Here is a 24,630-nt window from a genome sequence, read left to right on the forward strand (position 1 = left end):
TGTGTGTGTGTGTGTGTGTGTGTGTGTGTGTGTGTGTGTGTGTGTGTGTGTGTGTGTGTGTGCATACCTGTATTTATTTATTTAATCCATTAAGACCAGGCGGGAACGCATCTGTGTCATTTTAAAATTAATTTGGCTATTTCACTTTTTCAAAAATAGCAGATATACAAGCTCATAGTGCGGCACTCGGTGCCGCACTATGAGCTTGTATATCTGCTATTTTTGAAAAATCGTGAAAATCTTTGAATATATATATTTTTAAAGCGAACATTTGTAACTTAAATCTTTGTTTCTGGGGGTCCCTGGAACAAAATATTTTACAAATGTTCGCTTAAAAGGATTTATATTTAAAGATTTGCACACATTTTCACGATTACATTTTTTTTTAATAGCAGATCTACAAGCTCATAGCCCGGCATGGGTTAAACAAATCAACAAGGATTTTTTTATAGATGTATTATAATTGACTGAACATGTTAGTCTGATTAACCCCTTAAGCCGTATTTTATACTTCGTTGTAACGGTGTCACGCAAAAAATAGTGAAAAAAAGCCGATCGACAAGCTCAAGCTTATATAGGTCAGCTGTATGGGCTACGCGGCCCTCACATCTAGAGTTCAACCTACATCCATCCGACCAATACGTCCGAGTCATAGTGACGTCTGTCTGTGTCCCTTTCATGCCCATATATGGAGATCCCTGGGTTTGTTTATGGTTATCTGAGTCATAATGACAGGGCGGTGGTCCACAGGCCAGCCGGCCCTCCCACTCAGCCAATTCTAATATGGGATTGACTGACAAAAGAAAAGGGAACAATGGCTGCATCATGTGTACAGCGTGGGAGTCCAGCCCGAGGGATTATAGCGTTTCCCTCAGATCACGTTTCTCAGCCAGTCTCTCTGTCTGCACTGGTACTGTAAAATGTTGAGGTATTTGTACTTTACTTGAGTATTTCCAATTTCCAACACTTCTACTCCACTACATGTCAGAGGCAAATTTTGCACTTTTACTCCACTACAATTATTTGAAAACTTTAGTTACTAGTTACTTTTCAGAAATAAATTATGATATTAACCACTTTAGCCCTATTTTATACCTAGGCTATTTGAAAGTCAATCAAGTCAATTTTGAATTCTGGACTTTTACTTGTAACAGAGTATTTCTACATTGCAGTATTGGTACTTTTACTTAAGTAAAAAAAATTAGTACTTTTTCCACCTCTGGTGGTCAACCGTGATATGAAATTCACAGAAATGCAGTTGATTAATGCACCCGACCAGCCCTGTGACATCAGCCGTTCGATTGGTTTCACTATTAGCTCATTTTCTTAACCATTCAATTATTCAGGTATTGATGGAGATAAATAAATGGGAGGAAGCTGCCACAGACGCTCATCTGTGATGTATTATTCCAGGCCTTTGGGCTTCATTGATTATCGGGGGCCTTCACAGAGATCAAGCAGTTAACCCTGCGAGAGCAATAATGACCTGTGTCACATAGGTCATTACACCTATGTGTGCATGTGTGTGTGTGTGTGTGTGTGTGTGTGTGTGTGTGTGTGTGTGTGTGTGTGTGTGTGTGTGTGTGTGTGTGTGTGTGTGTGTGTGTGTGTGTGTGTGTGTGTGTAGGAGAGAGGGAGATACAGAGACAGAGAGAGCGTGACTGACTGATGTCATCAGGAAAAAGATGATTAGAAGCTATAGGCTATATTTCCACTAATGTAAATGCATCACAAGTGTGTTGCCATTGTGTGTGTGTGTGTGTGTGTGTGTGTGTGTGTGTGTGTGTGTGTGTGTGTGTGTGTGTGTGTGTGTGTGTGTGTGTGTGTGTGTGTGTGTGTGTGTGTGTGTGTGTGTGTGTGTGTGTCCGTGCGCATGTGTATACGTATGTGTATATTTAAAAGCAATTACTTTTGCACTTTAACTTGAGAAATGTTTTAACTGAGCTACTTTCGTACTTTGACTTGTAGTAGAGTAATATTTGACCAGGAGTATCTGTACTTTGACTCAAGTGCTGGGGTTGAGTACTTTGTCCACCCCTGCTAACAAAGCTATACCAATCAATCAATCAATCAATCAATCAATCAATGATATGCGACTGATGTGATTTTGTGCGTGTGCACGCGCACGTGTGTGTAACTAGCCAACTGTCTGGTTTGAATACCATTATAGTCCATCAGCTGCCAGGTATCATTCTGTATCTGCATCTACAAAGCCACTGGCCCGCACAACGTCCAGAAAAAAACAAAAAGCACTTCAAAGTGTGGACCATAGAAGAGCTCAGGGGAGAGGAGGGGGGGGAGGGGATGAGAGGAGAGGAGAGGAGAGGAGAGATGCAAGGCAATAAGAGTGCCATGGTGTAGAGAGAGGAGAGCCGAGACAACGGGAGAGAGGTGAATATAAGGAGAAGGAGAGGAGAGAGCTTATTGGCTAAGAGCCAGAGAGTGAGGAATCTAATGGAATGCTAGAACAGCTGATGAATTGAGGGCAGATGGGGACATGGGGGGGGGGGGAAGAGAGAGAGAGAGAGAGAGAGAGAGAGAGAGAGAGAGAGAGAGAGAGAGAGAGAGAGAGAGAGAGAGAGAGAGAGAGAGAGAGAGAGAGAGAGAGCTCACATCATTCCTGTAGCTGTTTAAAAACACCATTTTGCTCAGTCGTTTTTATGCTGCACGGCTGCTGCTTCTGCTCCCAATTATGAGTCTTGTGTATAGGTTGCGGTACCGACAACATTCTTCCTCAATTTCGTACAGATTTTTTTAGCGGGACATTTTTTGTGGCGCTGGTGCACTATGTGTCATTCCCGGTGCGACTGACATTATTCAACCGGCAGTGCCGGTGCAGAACAACGTTATCAGAATACCTGGGAGGCCAGTCTATGACGTCCGCCATATCCATACTTGGGTATCTCGAGAGACACACACTCACACAAAGATACACAGATATTTGTGCCATTTATAGATAGATATAAAAGGCAAGCAGAAAGCCTTGCACCACGTTTTGCCCAACATAGGCTCTATGCACAGCAGCCATATTGGAAAGAAATTGGGCTGCTTCCTTACTTCCTTCACAGGTGTCACCAATCATACTAATTAAGGCTCTGTTCCATTTAGCACAGTGGTTCTCAAACATTTCAATTTAAAGGGCCCCCATAAATGAGAGTGTACAAATGGAACCAAATGGACCCGTATTTGTTCACTCTCAGAGTTACATACCCGTAAGGGTCCATTTGGAATCCCCTCAAGGAACCATGAGGGTCCCTGGACCTTTCAAGACCCACTGGTGCAACATGATCAACATCAGCACCCTGTTTGGAACACAACCTTAATTAGAATCATTGGTAACACATGTGAAGGAAGTAAGAAGCGGCCCAATTTCCTTTCCAATATGGCTGCTGTGCCTATTGCCAGGGTTACTGCGCTGACATTGAACAGCGTGTTCAGGTTTCGGTACCACTACCCAGCATTGGCCAGGTTTTTTCTTTGCGTGGGTGAAAGAGAGGCTCTCTCTCCCTCGCTTCCATTTCTCTGTTCTCTAGCATGCTTTCGCTGCTTTTCTGTTTCCTGTAGCGGTGTGACATGACTACTCTGCGATACTTGTCGATAGACTTGTTAAGTTAGGAATGTTAATCAATAGATTCCCGAGAGGAAGACCAATATCCCCCTCACAGACACACGCACGCACTTACACACACACAAACACGCATGCACACACACAAACATATATACATACATATCACACAGTCACATGCTCTGCTATTATATTACTGTTATTATCATTATTATTGTATTCTGTTACTACTGGTTTGTCATCAAGATGGTGGTGATGTTAGTGGTGTGTGTGTGTGTGTGTGTGTGTGTGTGTGTGTGTGTGTGTGTGTGTGTGTGTGTGTGTGTGTGTGTGTGTGTGTGTGTGTCAGCTCTTTTAATTAGGCTGAGGTTGATATCTAGCAGAGGGATAGTCACGTCAGGCTATCTCTCTCTCTCACAAGAACATGAAAGACTCCTGTGAGACCTATTAACCTGCAACACATTCTCTGCATGCCTACGTCACGCGCGCGAGCGCACGCACGCACGCAAGCACACGCACACGCGAACACACACTGCCTCTTCCCTTTTAGCACCTCTTCTCTTCTCTCTCTCTCTCTCTTGCTTTCTCACTTCGACAATCTTTTCCCATCACGGCTAATGAGCGGAATCTTCCAGACTACTTAAAAATAAATTTGTTTATTTATATGCAGTACACAGGGGTGCCATACGGAGGTGGTGGTGGTGGGGGGTCCCTGAATGATTCAGAAGGATGAGACCTAGGCAGGGGCCCTGGAATACTCCAACAATACCAGGCTAAGCTTGGTGATGACAATCTAACCCCTTTTTCTACATCCAGTTCCCTTGTGTCCAAAATGTTGGTGATTTTGGAGCATTTCAAAAGGTGCACTGTGTAGCATTTTGTCGCTTGTCCCCAGTAAAAACGACTTGCAAAGAGCTGTGTTTCCAAGTGACATCGTTCCTATAACCTGCAGGGTGTTTCTAAGCTACAAGTGACATGGAGTGTGGGTGTGTGCGTGCTGGAAAACTATTGCTTTTAAGTACTGAGTTGTGCTCGTTTTGCTTCTACTTTGTAGCTAATCAGCATCACACGTAATCTGTGTTTTCTCACCTCATGCACTTTATACAAGCAGTGTCTTCCAATCCACAGCTATTAAAAAGTAAAGTTTGGAACACCATCATACATAATTAGATACAGTACACTGCTAATGGCAAAGAATTGATGCAACCTACAAAATAATGTCCCAAATTCAAACCCACACAACTAGTGCCATTCAGAAAGTCAATTTCTACATAACGTAATATATATATAATATCATATTTTTCTTATTAAAATCAGTGTGGTTTGATAATATGGTGAACTCTGGACTGGAAGCCTTAATAGCGGCATCAGAATCATGAGCCATAATGACAATGAAGAAAAAGACAACACAAAGGGCACTGATCTTAAACAATGATAAACAAAACCTTTTCAGAAAGAGTGTATCTATCTCAGGACATTGTTTGACAATGTCCTGACATTGACACAGTTTATGCAAATGCACAAAGACTTGGCTCAATGAAAATTAAACTATATGAGTATGGAATTAAACTATATGAGTTTTAGTCACACAACGAACCAAGCAACACAAGGCCATGTGGAGGGGGCTGACAAAGATCCAACAAAAGCTGACTTTAAAAAAATCACTCATTTATAATAATATTACTTAATGCTTCTTTATAAAACACCTGTCTTATACATATTTTGTGACCATTTCATAATATAAAGGCATAGTCTTTCCTGTATCTGCATAGACAACTAAATACATGTACACATACATGAAGTCAATTTGGGGCATCCTGACCACAGCGACCACATAACAGCGACATCCTGACATTGAATCCAGGTCAGGTCCTGCGACATATGACCATGACATCCTCTCCTCCTCCTTTCTTTTGCCTCTCTCCACCACAATAAAACAGATGTGCCATAACATGTTATCTTTAAGGGGGTCGAAGGGCTAAAAATGCAACAGCACCTGTATGGTCTTTAAATATACTATTGTACTTGATTTATGGCCCAAATATTACCTGAAGCGATAGAATACCTTGTTTTATAGCCTCTACATTTTGGACCCCCTCTATGCAATTAAGTAGCATCTGTGATATTGATTGAATCGTACATGTTCCCCCTCTCTCTCTGCCCTCGGTTTCCTCTACACCAGTGGTTCTCAACCACTGGTCCGGGGACCACCAGTGGTCCTTGAGGGGGTTCCAGGGGCTATTTTTCAAGGTTCCAGGGGGTCCCCAGACAAATTAATAGTTAAGAACCAAATTGACCTGTAACTGTCTGTAACTCAGTGTACAAATGGAACCAAATGGACCTGTACACTCTCAGAGTTAAATGAATACTGATGATGATGATACTACAGTGTAGATTGGGACCCCCAAGAAGTGAAAATGGTTGAGTCCCTGGCATATCTTTTCAAATGGGGGTCCCTGGGCTAATATGTGTCAATTTGGGGGTCCTTGACACGAAAAAGGTTGAAAACCACTGACTGCACTACACTTTCCTGTAGTAAAAGAAAAAAAGAAAAAAACTCCCAAATATTTATCTTTAAAAGAAAAAGAAAGAAAATAGAAAGAAAGATTAGGTGTGAAATTGGAGGCTATAAGTGCTCTTTGGAGCCCTCCCTCCATCCAGAACTCCACCACATCCTTCAGTATTCCCATTCACACTGACTCAAGTTATCTCGCTCTATTGCATTAACTGCAGCCTCATTAGCCGTCACGCTACCTTAACAGCCAGCCAGCTACTCAGTTACATGAGCTATTGACCATATTCACACAGCAGCCATTTTGCTCTTCCTTGACCCTCCCCAATAGCATTTAAAGTCGCGAAGAGGGGGTTGCAATCAATCCTAATCACTCCCGCTTGTCACTGAAAACCATCTATGTCCTGGATAACCTTCAGGAATTTGAAAAGGTTGATTTGCGCTGTTGGCAACTCTGCATTTTCATCATTTCCAATAGCTTTTCAATCATGAGTCCTTTTCTACACATGTAGATCAACAGATTGGCCTACTGTAGTTCTTGCATGTCACAGGTATTAAAGGGATACTTCACTTTCGGGCCGGGGACACATTTAAAAAAAATATTAAAAATAAATGAAAAAAGTTATGGAAAATTCATGGCCCCCTCACACATTAGTAGGACACTCTAATGCGTGAGGGGGCCATGAATTTTCCATAACTTTTTTCATTTATTTTTAATATTTTTTTTAAATGTGTCCCCGGCCCTAAAGTGAAGTATCCCTTTAAGTAGAGCCTGCCTGTAGGCCTATACGCTGTATGTAGCCTACAGATCTTTGTCATATGTACTTTAGCAGTTACCATCTATTGAGTTTAAAAACCTACTACTTATGCCTTCACGAATGAGGAAAAGCAGGAGATGAGACTTTAACCACATGAACCGCTAACATCCCTATTCTGGGTGCGAACATTCCGTGAAAATAGCAGATCCAATACAGATCCAATCTCACAACGCATCGCAAAGTGTTGTGATATTGTAGATCAACAGGGGGAGGGGGACCAAGTATAGAGCCCTGGGGGACCCCGGTCAAAACATGAAATAGGAAGTAAGTGGTAACGTGATGGTTATCCTAATAGAACATCGTGAATCCCCTAGTGCTGTCATGTGTTGGTTCTGAATTCAGATGACAATCTGACTTTGGGAGCACACACACGGACACACACAGGCTGTTGAGCGTTGCTTACCTTTCTGTAGACCAGCATGTTAGGTGACTCATCTGCGACCCCATTACTACTGCCGCTGCTGATGGTCTGGGCCATGATCTACCGCTAGGACCAGACAACCACACTCCTACAACAGAGAGGGAGAGAGAGAGACACACATTATTACTACTGCTACCTTTGGTGTGAGCCAGGATCTACTGCTGGAAACACAATAAAGCCTGATTCATACTTAGTTGCGTGCCGTTGTCGTGCTCAGTAAATAGCAGATCTTCAAGCTCACAGTGCGTCACGAATGTGACGCGTTGTGACTTGAAGATCTGCTATTTACGGCAGGCAACACCTGTGTGCAACTGAGTATAACCGAGGCTTAATCCACTCCTGCAAAGCACACACAAGCAGAACCAGAGAGATCATTATTACTGTAACTGCTGCCAGTTCTTATGGATCATGGTTTGCTGCCTGACAGCCACTAACATTGAAAAATGCTCACATGCTGGTAGATATGTAGGCATGCACACGCACTAACAATCTCACACACACACACACACACACACACACACACACGCAAGTGTGCACAGCTGTGGCAAAGCTGGGAGCACTGTAGTTAGTTAGTTGGATAGATAATGATTGTAGAGGAAGTACTAAATAGTGGGGACAGCTATTGACTTTTTAACAGCCCAAAAAGGGCAATAAAACAAAGGTTGGTCTCTCAAGTATGATGGTTAAGGTTGGATCAAGGTAGTCACTAAATGAAATGCTCTGTGGCTTGTGTTGTAGGCTGTGAACCAGATTTTGGTTTCCCAAAAATGTATTTGAACAAGAAACAGTGACTTGTCAACAGCATGACAGCATTGGGATATTTGGCTAAGAGAAATAAAGAACAAGACAAATGGTGGTCAAACGTTAATTGCACAAGCTGTCCAGGGAGACCAGGTGAACTGGACCACACGAAAGTAAGACATGCTCGGAACAACACGGCTCTCCGTCTGTTCCACATTAAATGGGTTGTCCAAAAACAACCGATAACCTCTAAAGGTGGAACATTTCGTGCCTGCATGTGGCTACCAGACCACAACCATTATAATGTCAAGCCGACCACCCTCATTGTGATACAGCCTATCTGTCCATTATATATATATATATATATATATATATATATATATATTGAAATTCTGTACTAGGAATAACCCCTTGAGATGCAGCATCTCGTTTTCGAGGGGTTCTAAAGACAGCAGTACAATATACTGTAAACATACAATACAAAACAATTAGCAAAAAAACTGAAAAACTAAATATCAACCAGACCAAAACACAACACAAATAAGACAACATAAAATCAGGGTATATACTCAAAGCAAGCCAAACAAAAGGGAAAAAAATATGGATAATTTGTTCAGAGTCTAATATCATTGTCATTTTCAATGTCAGCATACAGTTGATTTAAAGGAGTATTTAGTTAGTTATTATGATGCATTCCAGGTAGCCTAGCTGCTGTTGTCTCTGTAGAAGGGCAACAGTGTAATGAAAACACAGTGTTATGATAACAGTCTCATTCAGAACCATGGATAGCTCCTCCAACCACGCTGGTTACGGATATATCAGTTTTGTGCCATTTATTTCACCCCTTCATAACGTTAAACATTTTTTACATCATCAATCAATCACTGATCAATCGTATGTTTATGCTTACCTTAAATCCTATCTCCCTCCGCCCAATAAACAGCGAAGCCCCGATTAAAAGATATCCCAAGATATCTAAATAACGAGACTCTTCTTTAGTTTGTCAGCTGCCGGTCGAAGGAATCCGTTGTTTGTTCATTGGAGACAAAAGAAAAACAACTAAATGTGTGTCAGATGTGATCAAATCTCCTCAACACACACAGAGACACTGATACTGCCTGTCTGCCTGGCTCTCGCATCCTCTGGGAGTGAAACGGAGGAGCGTGTTACACCCACCTATCGAATATTGTGACCAGACCGAGCTGTCGAATAATGTGACTACAGACTAGAGACAATTTCGCTGCACCGTGCATGCTCGTTCTCAATCATGTCGACCCTAGCCTTGGATCAAGACTATCATAGATGTGTTTGATCGAATCTGACTTTTACTTTCGTATCTAAGATAGTCTTGGCCTGCACCCCCCAGTGCGTCCTGCACTTTCACCAGTAAAGCCCGTACTTCTCCGTACATGTACAAAATAAATATATAAGGTGCTTACCCGGTTGACCCAAATGTTAACTCACCCTTCGAACTCTTTGTGCAATGTATTAGTCCGCATTGTTCAATAATTAAGTGTTTTAATCCCGTTTGTGTCGGATTCTGTTGGAAGTTCCCTGTATCCTCAATGGGCGGTAGTGACGGGGCGCATCCGGTGAAAGACGGAATTACACTTAATGTAAACAGGAAGGAATGGCATTCGGCCACAGACAGGATTATAACACACATCCATTTAATACAATGGACTAATACAATGCACAAAGACTCCGAAGGGCGAGTTAACATTTGGGGAAACCGGGCAAGCACCTTATATTTTGCATTTGTACGTGTTCGGAGAAATGCAGGCTTTACTGGTGATAGTGCAGGACGCACTGGGGGGTGCTAGCCAAGACTATCGTAGACATAGAAATGTCTAAATCGATAAATAAAATACATCTATGATAGTCTTGATCCAAGGCTATGCCGACCCCAGAACACTAATGTTTTACAATGTGAGGGGTTTGCATGTATGTCCCTGAGCAGGTTTGGATTGCTGTCTGTCTGGCGTGTTTGTTGTTGTTGCTGCAACACAGTCAGGTCACACACAGGGGGGGAATCTTTCCAGAGAGCGACGCGACCTCTAGAGTCACATAATTCGACAGGGCACCAAATTATGTGTAGCCGAGTAAGCAAAAGCAGTGCGCGCGAGCGTGTGCACACTAGTGTGCACCTCGCTCGCTCGTAGTGCGCGGGCAATATCAATCACAAACGTGAGCGCGCGCCCGACCGACCTCGGGGCCAATCACGTGCGGGGAATTAATTCTCATCAGCAGCCAAAGCGCCTTGGTAACGGCACGGTGGAGCGGATGGATGTTTATGTAACACTGAGAAACAGGGCAGCCTTCTTTCTGTTAAATTGCCATACATGAAGTTGGACCTAGAATATGTCATGGCATTGCTATGTCAGTACATTTCAAGAATGTAGGCCTACTGTATGTGTGGGTCTTCGTTGAAAGTACATGCAACTGGTCAATAAATGTGGGATTGGCATAACTATTACCAGTCCATTATCAGTGGAACCCCCCCAACTCCACCCACAGTCAGTGCCAACCAGAAAGGAATCAGATCCCCGTCTTTAATGTGATTCAGCTGCAGATGACATCTACATTTCCACAATAAAAGGCCAATAATATCCAACTTGTAGCCTTGTAGCCGCCCACACCACTAAGATTCACCAGCTACATTCCGTATTTGAACCCCGACTGGTTTTTAGTATCTGATAATCGATGGTTAGCTGCCCATGCAGCTGGTTGAGTGTAGGCAAACAGACTACAGCAGCAACAGCTTGAAGATTACACCAGGCTCTTGTTCTGGAAATCCCACATCAAGACAACACTTCCCACCCCCACTGTCAGCATCAATGATAAGTAGTAGTCGTCCCTCTGGTTCCTTTCTTTCCTCAACTGTGTAGAGGTGATAAGAGACGTGAGTGAGACAAATTGCAGCGAGTGCCAGAGACGCACTGTGTATGTGTTAATTATGCTTCTGCTTAGAAGGGACCATAGAATAGTAATCACCAACAAAGCAGACTTTAACAACAGGTTGGCGAGTAGGTGTATGTACATGTACAATATAGTGGACCTCACCGCCAGCAGCATTCGCTGCAATTCTTTTAGCATATAATAACCATTTTATTATAGGTTACAGTACAGTATAGAGTATATCCATCGGAAGCATTTATGTATTAACAATACCATTTGTTGTTTTGGTTTACACTAGTACATCATTTGTTGCATCATCTTAACTGGTGCTTACAAGGGAATATACTGTAATATATACCTTTAGGGGTCAAGATGGGGGTTACGATTTAGTCAGGTTCAAGTTAGGAATCGGCAAGTAGCAGTGAGGATTATGGTTAAGGGTAGGGGTCTGGGAATCAAAGTTGTCAAATGTTCTTGGCACTTACTGTAAGTAATAAATGACAGCCGAAACACATTATTGCACTTGTGTCCCAAATATTTCCAAACAAACTGGGGGTTAATATTTAATCTGTTATGTACAATCAATGGCTTAATGCAATGTGAATTCACCAATACAAACCAGATATGTTTTTCAACAAAAATGTAGTGCGTTTATTGTATACAAAGACATAAGACAGGGAACCATTCATGTACTTTTCCTTTCAGACCTCATGTGTGGTGTTGTTTGAGATGGCACAGCGGGACCATCTGTGAACTGTCCTCCCAGTGCCAACTAACTCCACCCATCTGGCAACGCAGGTAGTGAACTCAACTACCACCATAGTAGGAAAGCATTTTGAACAACAACTTGGCCCCAAAGTTTGTTTACATATACACGGGCATGATGCTACTGTGTGATTTCCTCCAACTTCCATGGATGACTGGTCTGAAATGGCCTCAATTTTCCAGGATGATGTTTGGAGCGGTTTGGTTTGTTGGCCTTTACTTTGGCCCCAGCATGTCACTGGGTCTCACCCACTGATCAAACTGCTCCTCTGTCACGTAGCCCAGCTCTATAGCCATAGCCTTCAGCGTGGTGCCCTTCTTATGCGCCGTCTTGGCAATGGTGGCCGCCTTGTCGTAGCCTGAACAAGACAGAGAGAGTTTTACCAAACGGGTGCTTAGAGCTTGCTTTTGAGAGACTCATTCCAATAACACATTGTGGCGTCTGACAGCCCTCTAGTGTTGAAAAAGGGGAAGTGCACATTTATTTTCTTGCAACTTCATTACATCTCTGCATACGGTAACAGTATGTAAGCATGTTATTTACATGACAACAGGTTAATTTGTTTGCATGTCCATATGTGCACACTGATAGGGACAGTTAATAATAGTTCTGGTACATACCAATGTGTTCGTTGAGAGCTGTGACCAGCATAAGAGAATCATTCATGAGTTGATTTATCCTCTCCACGTTCGCCTCGATTCCAACCACACAGTTGGTAGTAAAGGACACGGAAGCGTCACCAAGCAACTGTGCCGATTGGAGCACATTTTTAATCTGCAGAGAGAGAGAGAAGGCACCGTTAGAAGAGAAGTACATAGGCCAATACACTGTAACCTGTAAAATATCAGCAGTAAACGCAGCCCATTCACACATAAGAAAAACAATGAGATTGAGTTATGGTAGAATGACATTAAGCAACATTTGGGCATGTAATTCTAGTGAATACAGTGCAATGATGAAATAATGTCCATCTTCTCTACATCAGTGATTCACATTTATGGAAAATGTTGAAAATTTCTAAGGCATTTGCGGCCCCCCCATCTGACCATTTAACACGTCAGCCGAAAGGCTGTGGTCAGATGGGTGGGCCGCGTGTATGTTCATTTCAATGATCAATCAAACGATTGTGTTCCGGCATGGATCACTGGAAATAACATGAAAGTTCCTATTTATCGGTGTCACAATGAAAACCCGTTTTACATTAAATATTTTATATCAATGTTATATTATCATTAAATCTTTGCGTTATGCCAATTACTTGGGGGCCACTTGCAATATCCTCCCGTGCCAGGGACCTCCAGAAGCAAACATTTGATTTAGAAATGTTTGTTTAAAAAAAGCAGATCTACAGTACAAGCTCATAGCATGGCACGAAGTGACGCGCTATGAGCTTGTATATCTGCTATTTTTGAATAGCCAAAGTATAAAATATGGTTAAAATGATTGTGACGCTATATTAACTACTTTTGCTGGGGACCCTCTGGAACACCAGCCCCCCCACCCCCCTCCCCCCCAGTGTCAGAAATGAAGTTACGTAAAACAGTTTGCTGCAAAGCCTCAGTAACAAGAGAAGTAGAGAGGCAAGGAATGCAACAAACAAACATTGCTCACAGCACTGCAGCGATGAGACAATCACATTATTCATTCAATGCAGAGAGGAAAGTAAAATATTGATAAGCACACAGTGTGAAATATTCAGTACGGTGTTCTGCTTGGGTACAGAGTGACACCATCCTAGGAGAGTGTAAGGTATTATTCTTTCCTCCAGCATACTTAGAAATAATTCAAATATTTTTCAGATTACCTGAACTAAGGACATTCTCTGTAGACTAAATCGTTTATACTCGCTGCATAAATCACACCCACCTTGACTTTCTGACCAATCACACATGATGTTCGCATTGTCATTTGCAGTGATTTCGGCTAGTATGAAAATCTTGAAAGTGCAAGAAGTGCCAAAGAAAACTTCACCAAAGGAGTGTGTTTTCTCCGCAATCACACCATTTTGTTCAACCTCTCCGAACTTCATTTCAGCAAGAAGTATACTGCCTGCTTGTATGAGTAGAGAAAGTTTGAAACCTAAGCCATGTAATATCAGTTAAAAGTGTGGCTGTTGACGTGGCGATCAACAGACGTCTTGTGTGCGTAGACTGAGTACACCCATACATAGCATTTAAGCATGATGAAAACATTATAGTATTCTAAGACCTACAAAATTTGCCACCAACAAGCAGTCCTCGCATACACACACACACACACACACACACACACACAGTGAACACATACGAATGCACACTCACAATCATGGGCTTGAACACGTTGAGCTCAAAGTGTCCGTTGGCGCCTCCAATAGTGACCGCCACGTGGTTCCCCATTACTTGAGCTGCTACCATCGTCATCGCCTCACATTGTGTAGGGTTCACCTTACCTATACATAAACATACATTGAGTTAATCTAGCTATAAAGATACACATACTGCAGTTGTAAGTGTGTAACTACTTTCAATCTGGCATATGTCTTTTGGGCATTATAAGTGAAAACTTTATGTCAGACTAAACCATTAAAAAAAAAAAAAAAAAAAAAAAAATAGCAGATCAACAAGCTCACTATGCACTGCATCACGACACCTTGTGAGTTTGTAGATTTCTAATTCTCGTACAAAGTATACGGTGGTTAAACTGTTCTTGTGTAATGTGGAAATAAAAAAAAAATCACAAACTCACTTCCCACATGAAATATTTAATTATATTAAATTGTTACTTGGAATAGTTTTTCTTGACCACAAAAGTTAAGAATGTTATGTCTAGACAGATGTGAGGTTCATTGTTTACCAGGTGTCCTAGTTTCTTTGAGGCACTACATTGTTCTCTTTGCACTCTATATATATATGTGACTATTTATCTGTTGTTTAGCGACTAGAGTTCATGGTTACTCTGCTTATTCCGATCTCACACTTGTAAGTCACTTTGCATAAAAGTATGTGTGAGTGAGTGTGTGTGTGTGTGTTAGTGGTGTCAAAAATAATCGAATAATCGATTAATCGCAATGCGGACATGGACAATTATGAATCGATTCACAAATGTCAATAATTGATTAATCGAATAATTGATTTTGAAAAAGAAAATATGTTTTTTGTATTAATTCTTTTTAATATATATATATGTATTTTTGTTTTTTAATCATGTTGCTAATTGCACAGAGAAGCAGGCAGATTTATATGTCGTTCAGTATATCTGACTGCTTGTATTGACTGATGAAAACGTTTCCATGTTGTACAATAATATAGAAAAGTGTGATGCATCGCGATGCATCGTCGAATCGAATTATTACAAGGTTAATTGTAATCGAATCCTGGTGAATCGTAATCGAATTGAATCGTGAGGGCAGTGTGTGTGTGTGTGTGTGTGTGTGTGTGTGTGTGTGTGTGTGTGTGTGTGTGTGTGTGTGTGTGCATTCTTGCGTGCATGTGTCAAAGGGTGAAGAAAGAAAAGGCCAGTCCAAAAATAAAAATGAGGGTTGAAACCTGAAGCTGCTGCTATGGATGATGGCTTTCAGCTGGACAGACAGACTGATAGAGTAAGACAGAGAGAAGGATAGGCAGGGAGTTGTAATGTGTGCAGGTTTCTGTACTTTTTGTGTGCAAAACTACCCATAGTCATAGACAGAGTGCTGCCTCATATTAGAAAGCTAAGGGAAGTCTGTGTCATTGAAATGTATTCGTTTCGGTTCTTAGGACTTGAATAGAAATGTTATTGCCATTTTGTAATACATTACACACCCAAACTTTGCTTACTGTCTTGAATTATTTGTTGCCATGAAACATCAGTTAAGAACTGTTTTGCTCATTTCAATGGTACAGCTGTCCATATCTTTCCTGGCTATATTATGCAGTCCCAGTTGATTAGTCGGCTATTTCAGTACTGTTACGTTGTATTTTTGGTTTAGTGTGACAATTTCTCGGTGTACTTTATCAATAATTTGACTAATTTGACTGGCCATGTGGAAAAGCTTCGGCTTTAAGCCCGATTTCTACTTTGAAAATAGCAGATCTACAAGCATCACAATGCATTGCGTGCAATGTACTGTGAGATCATAGATCTGCTGTTTTCAGCGTGCACCATGGGTGCGTGACAGTGTATACATTCTCAGACAGTGGCCTTTGCCCGCTGACCTGGCATGATGCTGCTTCCAGGCTCGTTCTCAGGCAGTATGAGCTCTCCCAGGCCAGAGCGGGGTCCTGAACCGAGGAAGCGGATGTCGTTGGCGATCTTCATCATGCTCACAGCCACGGTGTTCAGGGCTCCACTCAGCTCCACCAGCGCGTCGTGAGCCGCCAGGGCCTCGAACTTATTGGGAGCAGTTATGAAAGGCAGACCTACCGAAAACATACAAACAGTTCAGTCAGGACACTCTTGTTGTGATATAAACCATATTTTATTGCATCAATGTTACATATATTTGTACTTGTTGGTGTGATCCTGCTCCAGAACGAATCTGCGTGAGTACAGTATGCGTGTGTACAGTATGTGTATGTGTATGTGTATGTGTGTGTGTGTGTGTGTGTGTGTGTGTGTGTGTGTGTGTGTGTGTGTGTGTGTGTGTGTGTATCTTTGCTCACCTGTGAGAGAGGAAACGGTATCAGCTACTTTCTCTGCGAAGCCAATTCGGGTGTTTAGTCCAGTGCCAACGGCGGTGCCACCCGCTGCCAGCTCGTACACCCTCGGCATGGCTGCCTTTATCCTCAGTATGCTGTACTTCACCTGTTGGACATAACCACCAAACTCCTACAACCCACACAGGCACACAAACACACGTATGTTAGTTTTGAGGAAGAAATGATATGGCTGCTTATATCTAACCTTTATATTTTACCATCACTTATAATACTTGACATATAATACTACATGAATCTCACGGGTCAAATTAGGGTCCGAATCCGTCTTTTTTTTTATCTCGTAACCAATCGGATCTTGGACCAAATTTCAAGGGTCCTATATTTGGGTTTGGGTCCATCATTTTGGACCTGTGAAGATCTCTACTTCCACGTCCTATTTCCAACAACCACACCCTGACCCAACCTAAAAGCCGTGGAAATGTCTTTACAGCTGTACCTGCCCGAGGGAGAGGGGCACAGCATCCTGCGTGTGTGTGCGGCCGATTTTAATGATGTCTTTGAACTCCTCGGCTTTGGCGGCCAGCGCGTCGTGGAGAGCCTGCAGGCCCGGCAGCAGGACGTGGTGCACCTCTGTGGCCGCAGCGATGTGCATGGCAGTGGGGAAGGTGTCATTTGAGCTCTGGAAGGGAAACGCACACATAAGAGCACTTTGTTTAGCGTTCCATAGCCTCCAGATCTTGGGAAAGACAGAATTAAATAAAAGGCTAAACTGAGTTTACAATGCCGGATGTCTGGAAAGCCAGAATTAAATAAAAAAACTAAACTGAATTAATTTACAATGCCGTCACCCAAGTCTCCCAGAAGAATTGATAACATATGAATCTAGTCTCACGTACCCATTATGTCTGGTAACATCTAAATTCAATGTAATGGCTAAAAGTAGGTGGAAACAATTCAGAGATGTAAAGACTAACTGCATTGCAGAATCAATTCAAAGTCTTTAGGGCAGTCCTTCATATTGGGACGTTTATGCGTTTGGTTTCCAAAGCAGCAGGCGTAGGTTTGTTAGAGGCTGTTGTCTCTACAATTTAGTCACTCACTACATTGAATTTAGATGTCACCAGATACGACATACGTATGAATCTAACAGAATCATAAAAGACAGACACTGTATTATTACCTGGCTCTTGTTGACATGATCATTGGGATGAACCGGGTCCTTGCTTCCAAGTTTTCCCCCCATGATCTCGATGGCCCTGTTACTGATCACCTCGTTTACATTCATATTGCTCTGGGTTCCGGAGCCTGTCTGCCACACCACCAGAGGGAAATGGTCGTCTAGCTTCCCAGCTGCAACCTAAAATAATAAGCATGTGTCAAATACTGGTGCCTACTCTCATCTGTATGTCTACTAATGTTGTATGTTTGCTCCTGTGTCAGAAAGGGTGAGGAACAGAAGTTCTATGAAAATGAATCATGTATTAATTACTCTGCGTGTGTATGTGTGTGTGTGTGTGTGTGTGTGTGTGTGTGTGTGTGTGTGTGTGTGTGTGTGTGTGTGTGTGTGTGTGTGTGTGTGTGTGTGTGTGTGTGTGTGTGTGTGTGTGTGTGTGTGTGTGTGTTTTGTACTTGACCTCGTCAGCGGCCTGGACGATGGCGGCAGCGATTTTGGGGTCGAGGCCGTAGTCTTGGTTGACCTCTGCAGCTGCTCTCTTCAGAATGCCAAAGGCCTTAATGACCTGGATCTGAGAAAGACGACGAAAGAGAAAGGAGAGGATGGGGGGAGGAAGAGAGGGGAGAGAGCAGAAATTATTTAGATGTAGATGGTTACAGGCATTCAGTCAGTTCATTTATTCAATGAATAGGCCTTTGTGTGAGACTTACTGGCATCCTTTCAGAGGGACCTCCGATTTTGAAGTTCATGGTTGACCTGACTGTTTGGGCACCGTAGTACTTGTCAACCGGCACTTTGAGCTCCCCAAACGTGTCCCGTTCGATCCTGAACTCTGAACTGGCCTGTGTGGGCACACAAGGGCACACAAACAGTAAGTCAAATATAACCTAACAATGCACAAGCTGATTTGAAGCGGTTTATCAGTCCGGGCAAATAAACAGAGCACTGGCTGCTGGGATGTCTGGCCAAACTCGTTGAAAGTTCACAATCAATGACTGAAGCTACAATATGAAGTCACGGCAACAGCATGGGGATTAATTCTTCTTTTGGTCGGAATTGGTTTGAATCTAAACAGCAAGGCTAACTTTGCAGGCTAGTTTGTATCAACAGTAGGTGCAACCTGTAGTAGACTACTACTACTGTACATTAATTAATGTGTATGTGGAAATGACTGACTTTACAGCAACGCATTAGGATCCGGTACTTTATTTTCCATCATATCAATGGGGATTCATCAGCTGATCAAACATTGGAGTTGTACTGGCCAGGGGTGTCACTAATAGTAATACTGTCTGACTAGTATTATCCAAATTGTGAGCTTGTAGATCTGCTATTTTCTAAAGATTTTTTATACATTTTATGCATTAGAAAACTTGTGAAATGGGACAGTCTGCATAATGGAGTACTTTCTGCTTACATTTTAAGACCAATACTTCTGTACTTTTACTCAAGTAAATTTAGAATTCCAGAATTTCACTTGTAAGAGTATTTCTACATTGCAGTATTGATACTTTTATTTAAGTAACACATGTTATGTTATGTGAGTACTTTTTCTACCACTGTGGAGTTGTACTGGCCAGCCTGGCCAGCTGGCCAGTTCAGGGGTATAACTAATAGTAATACTATCTGACTAGTATTATCCAACAGCTGACAGTATTGACAGACAACTGACTTTGACCTCTGGTTGCTAACGTTAGCAAATGAGATACCTAGGTTGGGCTGACAAGCTAATGAGGACATATGAAACCACTTAGAAGAACTGCAGTTGCTTACTTTTAGGGTGAATTAACTACAAAACGTGCATACTTTACATAACAGTTAAGTTTGCTAGCCCAGCTAGCTAGCTAGACTACATTCATTCATATACACTGGCTAAAGCTACAGCTAAGAAGGTCACACTCACACGGTGCTAACAGCTCATATAACATAAAGAAAGCATGTAAACATACCATTCTGGAGGGTGTAAGGAGTGCAGGGCTGTGCTTGGTGTTGGCGAGGTGCTTCTGCAGAGCCAGCACTCTGCAGTTAAATCTGTGGACGCTGCGCAGAGAGCGATACATGATGGCGGAACACGGCTGTCAAGATCCAAACTAGGGCGGAACTAATGTCTGAGCCAACCAGATGTATCGTTTCAGGGGGCGGAAACTTATCAGTGCAACAGTGGGGGGAGATAATTGAAAGCAGCACCGACCAACAGCCAGTGGTGGAAAAAGTACTCATTTTTTTTAGGGTTAGGTTACTTTTAACCCTAAAAGTATCAATACCACAATATAAAAATACTCTGTTACAAGTAAAAGGCCTGTGTTCAGAATAATAATTTAATTTAATAATAAAAATACAAATAAATGATCATTTATATCTGCAAAGTAACTAGTAACTAAGGTTTTCAAATAATTGTAGTGGAGTAAAAGTACAATATTTGTCTTTGAGATGTAGTGGAGTAGAAGTAAAAGTACTGACAATTGGAAATACTCAAGTAAAGTAAACAAATACCTCAAAATTGTACTGAAGTACAGTACTTGAGTTACTCAAGTACTGTTACTCAAGTTGAGTACATGTACTACTTAGTTACTTTACACCACTGCCAAAAGCACTCCTATGTCCCACAGCACTCAGACTACCAAGAAGTCTGTTAATAATATCACTGTCAGTTTTCCGAATTATTATCAGCAGAGAAGTTACAGTACACACAATGACATTAAAAAGAAGAGGCTTCTCTGTGTAGCTTCCTTCTGAGTGACGTCTCACAAGTCTGTTGTCTAGTGTGGTGCTGTAGTGATGTTGATATCTGACTGCCTATGTTACTGACCCTGTTGATTTGAGCTTAACCACATATGCTGTTATTAGCAAATTAAAGGGGTGGTGCCATGGTTTTGCACTTTTTCTGTTTTTCATGTGTCTATGAGGTTGATAGAACTTCATTAAGCCCCCTGGTGGTGTTTTTATGGTGTTTTATGCATAGACATATAAAGGTAGACTCCTCCTCTGGCTCTGAAGCGTCTGTATGGCGGGCACGCTTCCGCTTCAGGGGGGGCAGCTGAAAATGTCCGTGTGCGTCACAGAAGGGGGCGTTCAGTAGGCCAATCAGAGGCAGGTGGGGGCGGGACAATTAGATTCTGACAAGTCCTGGAAAAGACGTGCTGTGATTGGCCAGTAGTCAACACGCAGTAATTGGCCAGTGCCTGTACCCCCCGGAAATATGGCGGCCACCATACGAAACAGGTCTCTCCAACGAACTGCAGAGGCCAATGAGGTATCTAGGTTTCTATATGGTTTTATGTCTTCTCTGACTATTTTGAGTTTCTTCCTGGAGGCTGAAACCTTGAGGGTCAAACGTGCCAATAGAAAAACAGCACTTTAATGACACAGTAAAATTATACCCTCCCCCTCATTATCATAACACAACAGGTGTGGGCATGAGGAGGAGGAGGGACTAGGACAGGTGGGTGGTGCTAAGGTGGTGGAGGAGGTGCTGAGGTGAGAACCAGGTATACTTAATGAACTGGAGGCGTGTCCACATAAAAACATAATTTTAACTCTTTCTGTACACTTTTTGGAAAAAAATCTTCCTCCTAGTATAACCATAATACCTGATGATTATGTTTTAGGGGGGGGGGGTCACTGAAAATCACGGCACCCCGTCTTTAAACAAAACTCTGTTGTGTGGTCAAGACAATAGATTGGTCGATAGATGATGGGTGGCTGGATGGATGGCTGGGATGCACATAATACTAAGTATAATAATAACAAATACTGCACATACATAAATGAGTGACTCAGTTTCATATATCAATGGAAACTAACAGGTTATTCATAAACTCAAATTCAACTCATTTTCAGTGATCACTCTCTGGTAGACTATCTTACCGCAAATGTAATCACTTTGATGTATTTATAATGACTGATCAGTGTGTAAATACTAAATAGTGGTTTTAAAGGTCATCAAAATATAAATAGATAGATACATAAAAAAACAAAAAAACACATAAATAGGTCAAGCTATCAAGCTTTAAATGCTTGATCATGGAATGGATGTAGTAATTAGACTGAACTGTCAAGAGATTAAAAAGCAGGCTGTCTATTCCTCTTGTTTACCATCACCCCCTAACCTGAGGAAGTTTATATCAGACTTAACAATGGATGTCAAATAGCTGTACTCATATCTGTATACTTAACGTTATCTATTAAATGATATGGAGGGACACAGCATCATATTTACATAGCTAGGCAACAAGTTCTCTTCTCCACATTTGCTTACTTTCTGCCTTAAAGTTGGCATCGCTCTCATTCTTAAGAATCTCAATCATGACTCCCTTGACAATAATAAATATAGGCCTATAGGCCATGTATTCCCTTGAACATCTTTTCACGACTCCAAACATGGTACTGTTGAACTTGAACATCAGAAGTAGCCTATGCTTTGTCTATCCTTGGGTTAGGCCAAGAGGCGTGAAAGAACTACATGAATGTATAGGAACTACGCATCCCACAAACCATTGCGATTGTTATTTCGTCACTTCCAAATACTTCCTACCGCGTCTCTGCAGCCGCGTTCCAGCTTTGAGTTTGATAGTTACCTTCCTTCTTATTCTAACTGGCTTAAGATTAGCCTGTTATAGTGTTTATATTGTTAATAATATGTAGCATATTGTAGTATTGTGTCTACGGTGTATTTCAGTAGAGTAGTGTGAAACGTAACATAAGTTTAGTGTGCGTTTCCACCGATTGCCCACGAGTGTGACAGTGAAGAACCTGTGGATCATAAGGTAAATAAAGTAGTCGTCTACTACTTGTTTTTCATAAATGTAAATTCGTGATCCAGCTAGTCACATTCACACTTCACATTTGTAGGGTAAGCAGCTATTGGTGTTATAGTGTAGTTTAGCTAAGTTACTAGTAGTTTAGCTAACTAGTGTTCCTACTAGCCCACAGCCAGTTACTTTTGTGTAACAATCTTCTTTTTCCCCCTTTTGTTTGCATATATTAAACATATTTAGTCCCAGACCTCATACTAATAGCACTGCTAGTCATATTTTCAACATGTATAGCTCAACAGCAACTCTAACTTTGTACAAATCTTTGTTCTTATCAGCATTAATTTGCCATTTCTATCTTATCATCCCTACGTATGATATAATTATAATAATAATAAGACTGTATGTATAATTATTATTTTCTCATTACAGGCGTGCAGGCCTGTAACAGTGACAGTGATGGAGTGTGCAGCTGCCGTTTTAAGGAGGGATTTGAACAATCTGCACATTGGACAGGACAGTCCACCGGTACCACTCATGGAGAAGAGTCCTCCCACGGATGAGAGTGTGCCTGCTGACGGTGTGCAGACACCCAAATGTCAAGGTTCCAGGTACTCTGCATCAACCCTGGATGACGAGGTCCTGAGGATGGAAACTGGCGTCTCGGACAGAGCGATGTTCAACGTCGTTGTTTGTTATACGGCGAGATTTGAAAACTCCATTGTTTATCACGACGACTGGAAAGTAGAATCCCTGTCACTTGAAGACCAGATCTTAATGACTCTCATGAAGCTCCGTCACAACTACACCACCGTGCACCTTGCCCAGCTCTTCCAGTGCAGTTATGCTTGTGCGATGAATGTAATGCTTACATTCATGCATGTTCTCCACAGCTTGTTTTTCGAGGGCGTAATGAAGACCGTGCCAAGTCGGCAGAAAAACCAGTTGAGCTTACCCTCTTCATTCCAGAAGTATCGTGACTGCAGGATGATCATAGAGTGCATGGAGTTTGAAATTGATACTCCAGTCTCCATGGACCATCAGCAGCAGACCTACTCCTCACGCAAAGGCAAACACACATTTAAAGCCTTGCTAGGTATGGCGCCGAACTCTACCATAACATACTGCAGCAAATTGTACCCTGGATCGGTCTCTGACTCAACCATGGTGACTGTGAGTGGAATCCTAGAGGTCTTCAAGCCAGGGGATCTAATACTGGCTGATAAAGGATTTTTAATCCAAGACATTGTGCCAGAAGGAGTCACTGTGGACGACATCCCACCGATCCCTATTAAATGGGCAAGTCCCCGTTTGGAAGAATATAAAATATTGCATTTCATTCCTCACGCCCTGCAAAGCCACGCTGATGTGGTGGTGCAGGTCTGCTGTGCTTTGGTGAATCTCCAGATTATTGAGCTGGATTAAAAACATAACATTCAGTTCAATTTAATTGCCTTTTTTGTCATTGCACATTATTGTACAGCGGAATTTAATGTGCATCTCATCTGAAATAGTTTATCCAACATTCCACAACATGCACGCACACACACGTACACACACACATACACTCACCTGCTCGCAAAGATGAACAACAACAATAAAAAGATGGACAGTGTTTTAAAAGCTATTTATTAGCATGGAAGTGTGGGTCTTTAACCACTTAAGCCCTATATACTGATATCCCATAGCCCTAAATTTGACAAAAAATAGCAAAAACTGACGATCTACAAGTCACAATGCGTTGTGAGCAATTCTTTCTGATTTTGAATTAGATTTTTGAATTTGCCCAAAATATGCATGCCAGGGTTAATGTGTTTAGTTCCACATGGCAGCAAACGAAAAAGATGACGGGCATTAGTTGCATCCTTCACAATACTTATGGCTCAGGCAGTGTGATCTGAAGGTGTCTTCAGCTTTGATTTAGGCTACTGCAAAAGTATGGGCTTTTTTTGTTTTGTTCAAATGACTGTTCCATGTGCTTAGTCACCTGATTTGTTTAAATGAAAAAACTTCTGTTTTATTGACTTACTGACATTATTTTCATCGTCTTAATAAAGACTAATTCATTACAGTATCTTGGCTCTTTTCTCTGTAATATAGTGTGTGGCCACCACCAGACTCAGAACCTACAGTATGGGATACCTGATTTATATTTACTTGCATGCCAGTGTCTTGCACAGAAAATTGCTGATCTAAAAGCTCCTAGATCTGCTATTTTCAAGACATGATGCAAGTATTAACAAGTATAAATCAGGCTTTAGTCCTGAGGACCTCACCTGAAAATAAAGGGTGTGGCATAACATTTATAGGCCTGACAAAGATTCTTTTTCTTACTTGCTGCATGTACGCAACACCAACTGGTTGA

At 41.9% G+C, this 24,630-nt stretch overlaps 3 protein-coding genes across 4 annotated transcripts in view; 1 reads left to right on the forward strand and 2 right to left on the reverse strand.

Moving 5' to 3' along the window:
• The window catches only part of LOC308104997 (regulator of G-protein signaling 7-like), a gene marked incomplete at its 3' end in the record, with an annotated part of 124,719 nt that extends 115,657 nt beyond the window's left edge, over positions 1–9,062 (reverse strand). Inside the window, exons 1-2 of the mRNA XM_080455632.1 lie at positions 8,968–9,062; positions 7,299–7,404 (exon numbers count right to left, since the gene is read on the reverse strand). Of these exons, the coding sequence (XP_080311758.1) occupies positions 7,299–7,373 (75 nt within the window). The 5' untranslated portion in view covers positions 7,374–7,404; positions 8,968–9,062. The remainder of the gene's footprint in view (positions 1–7,298; positions 7,405–8,967) is intronic.
• Positions 9,063–11,505: 2,443 nt separating this feature from the next.
• Positions 11,506–19,600, reverse strand: fh (fumarate hydratase). The gene is made up of 10 exons (XM_080454910.1): positions 19,461–19,600; positions 18,222–18,353; positions 17,972–18,082; positions 17,518–17,694; positions 16,834–17,016; positions 16,341–16,506; positions 15,894–16,097; positions 14,022–14,149; positions 12,342–12,495; positions 11,506–12,079 (listed from the first exon to the last, which is right to left on the reverse strand). The coding sequence occupies exons 1-10, from the start codon at positions 19,569–19,571 to the stop codon at positions 11,937–11,939; spliced, it is 1,509 nt and encodes a 502-aa protein (XP_080311036.1). The 5' UTR covers positions 19,572–19,600; the 3' UTR covers positions 11,506–11,936.
• A 2,511-nt stretch (positions 19,601–22,111) lies between these two features.
• LOC308104613 (uncharacterized protein) lies at positions 22,112–24,298 on the forward strand. 2 transcript variants are annotated; one of them, XM_080455065.1, is made up of 2 exons: positions 22,112–22,289; positions 22,706–24,298. In XM_080455065.1, exon 2 carries the CDS (start codon positions 22,725–22,727, stop codon positions 23,688–23,690), a length of 966 nt encoding a protein of 321 aa, XP_080311191.1. In that variant the 5' UTR covers positions 22,112–22,289; positions 22,706–22,724; the 3' UTR covers positions 23,691–24,298. The 2 variants fall into 2 exon arrangements, with proteins under 2 accessions (XP_080311191.1, XP_080311190.1); XM_080455064.1 differs by having other exon boundaries at positions 22,112–22,277; positions 22,698–24,298.
• The last annotated feature ends 332 nt before the right edge of the window (positions 24,299–24,630 follow it).

The sequence above is a fragment of the Gymnoscopelus braueri genome (genome assembly GCF_963280865.1).
Source record: "Gymnoscopelus braueri genome assembly, chromosome: 17".
NCBI lineage: Eukaryota > Metazoa > Chordata > Actinopteri > Myctophiformes > Myctophidae > Gymnoscopelus > Gymnoscopelus braueri.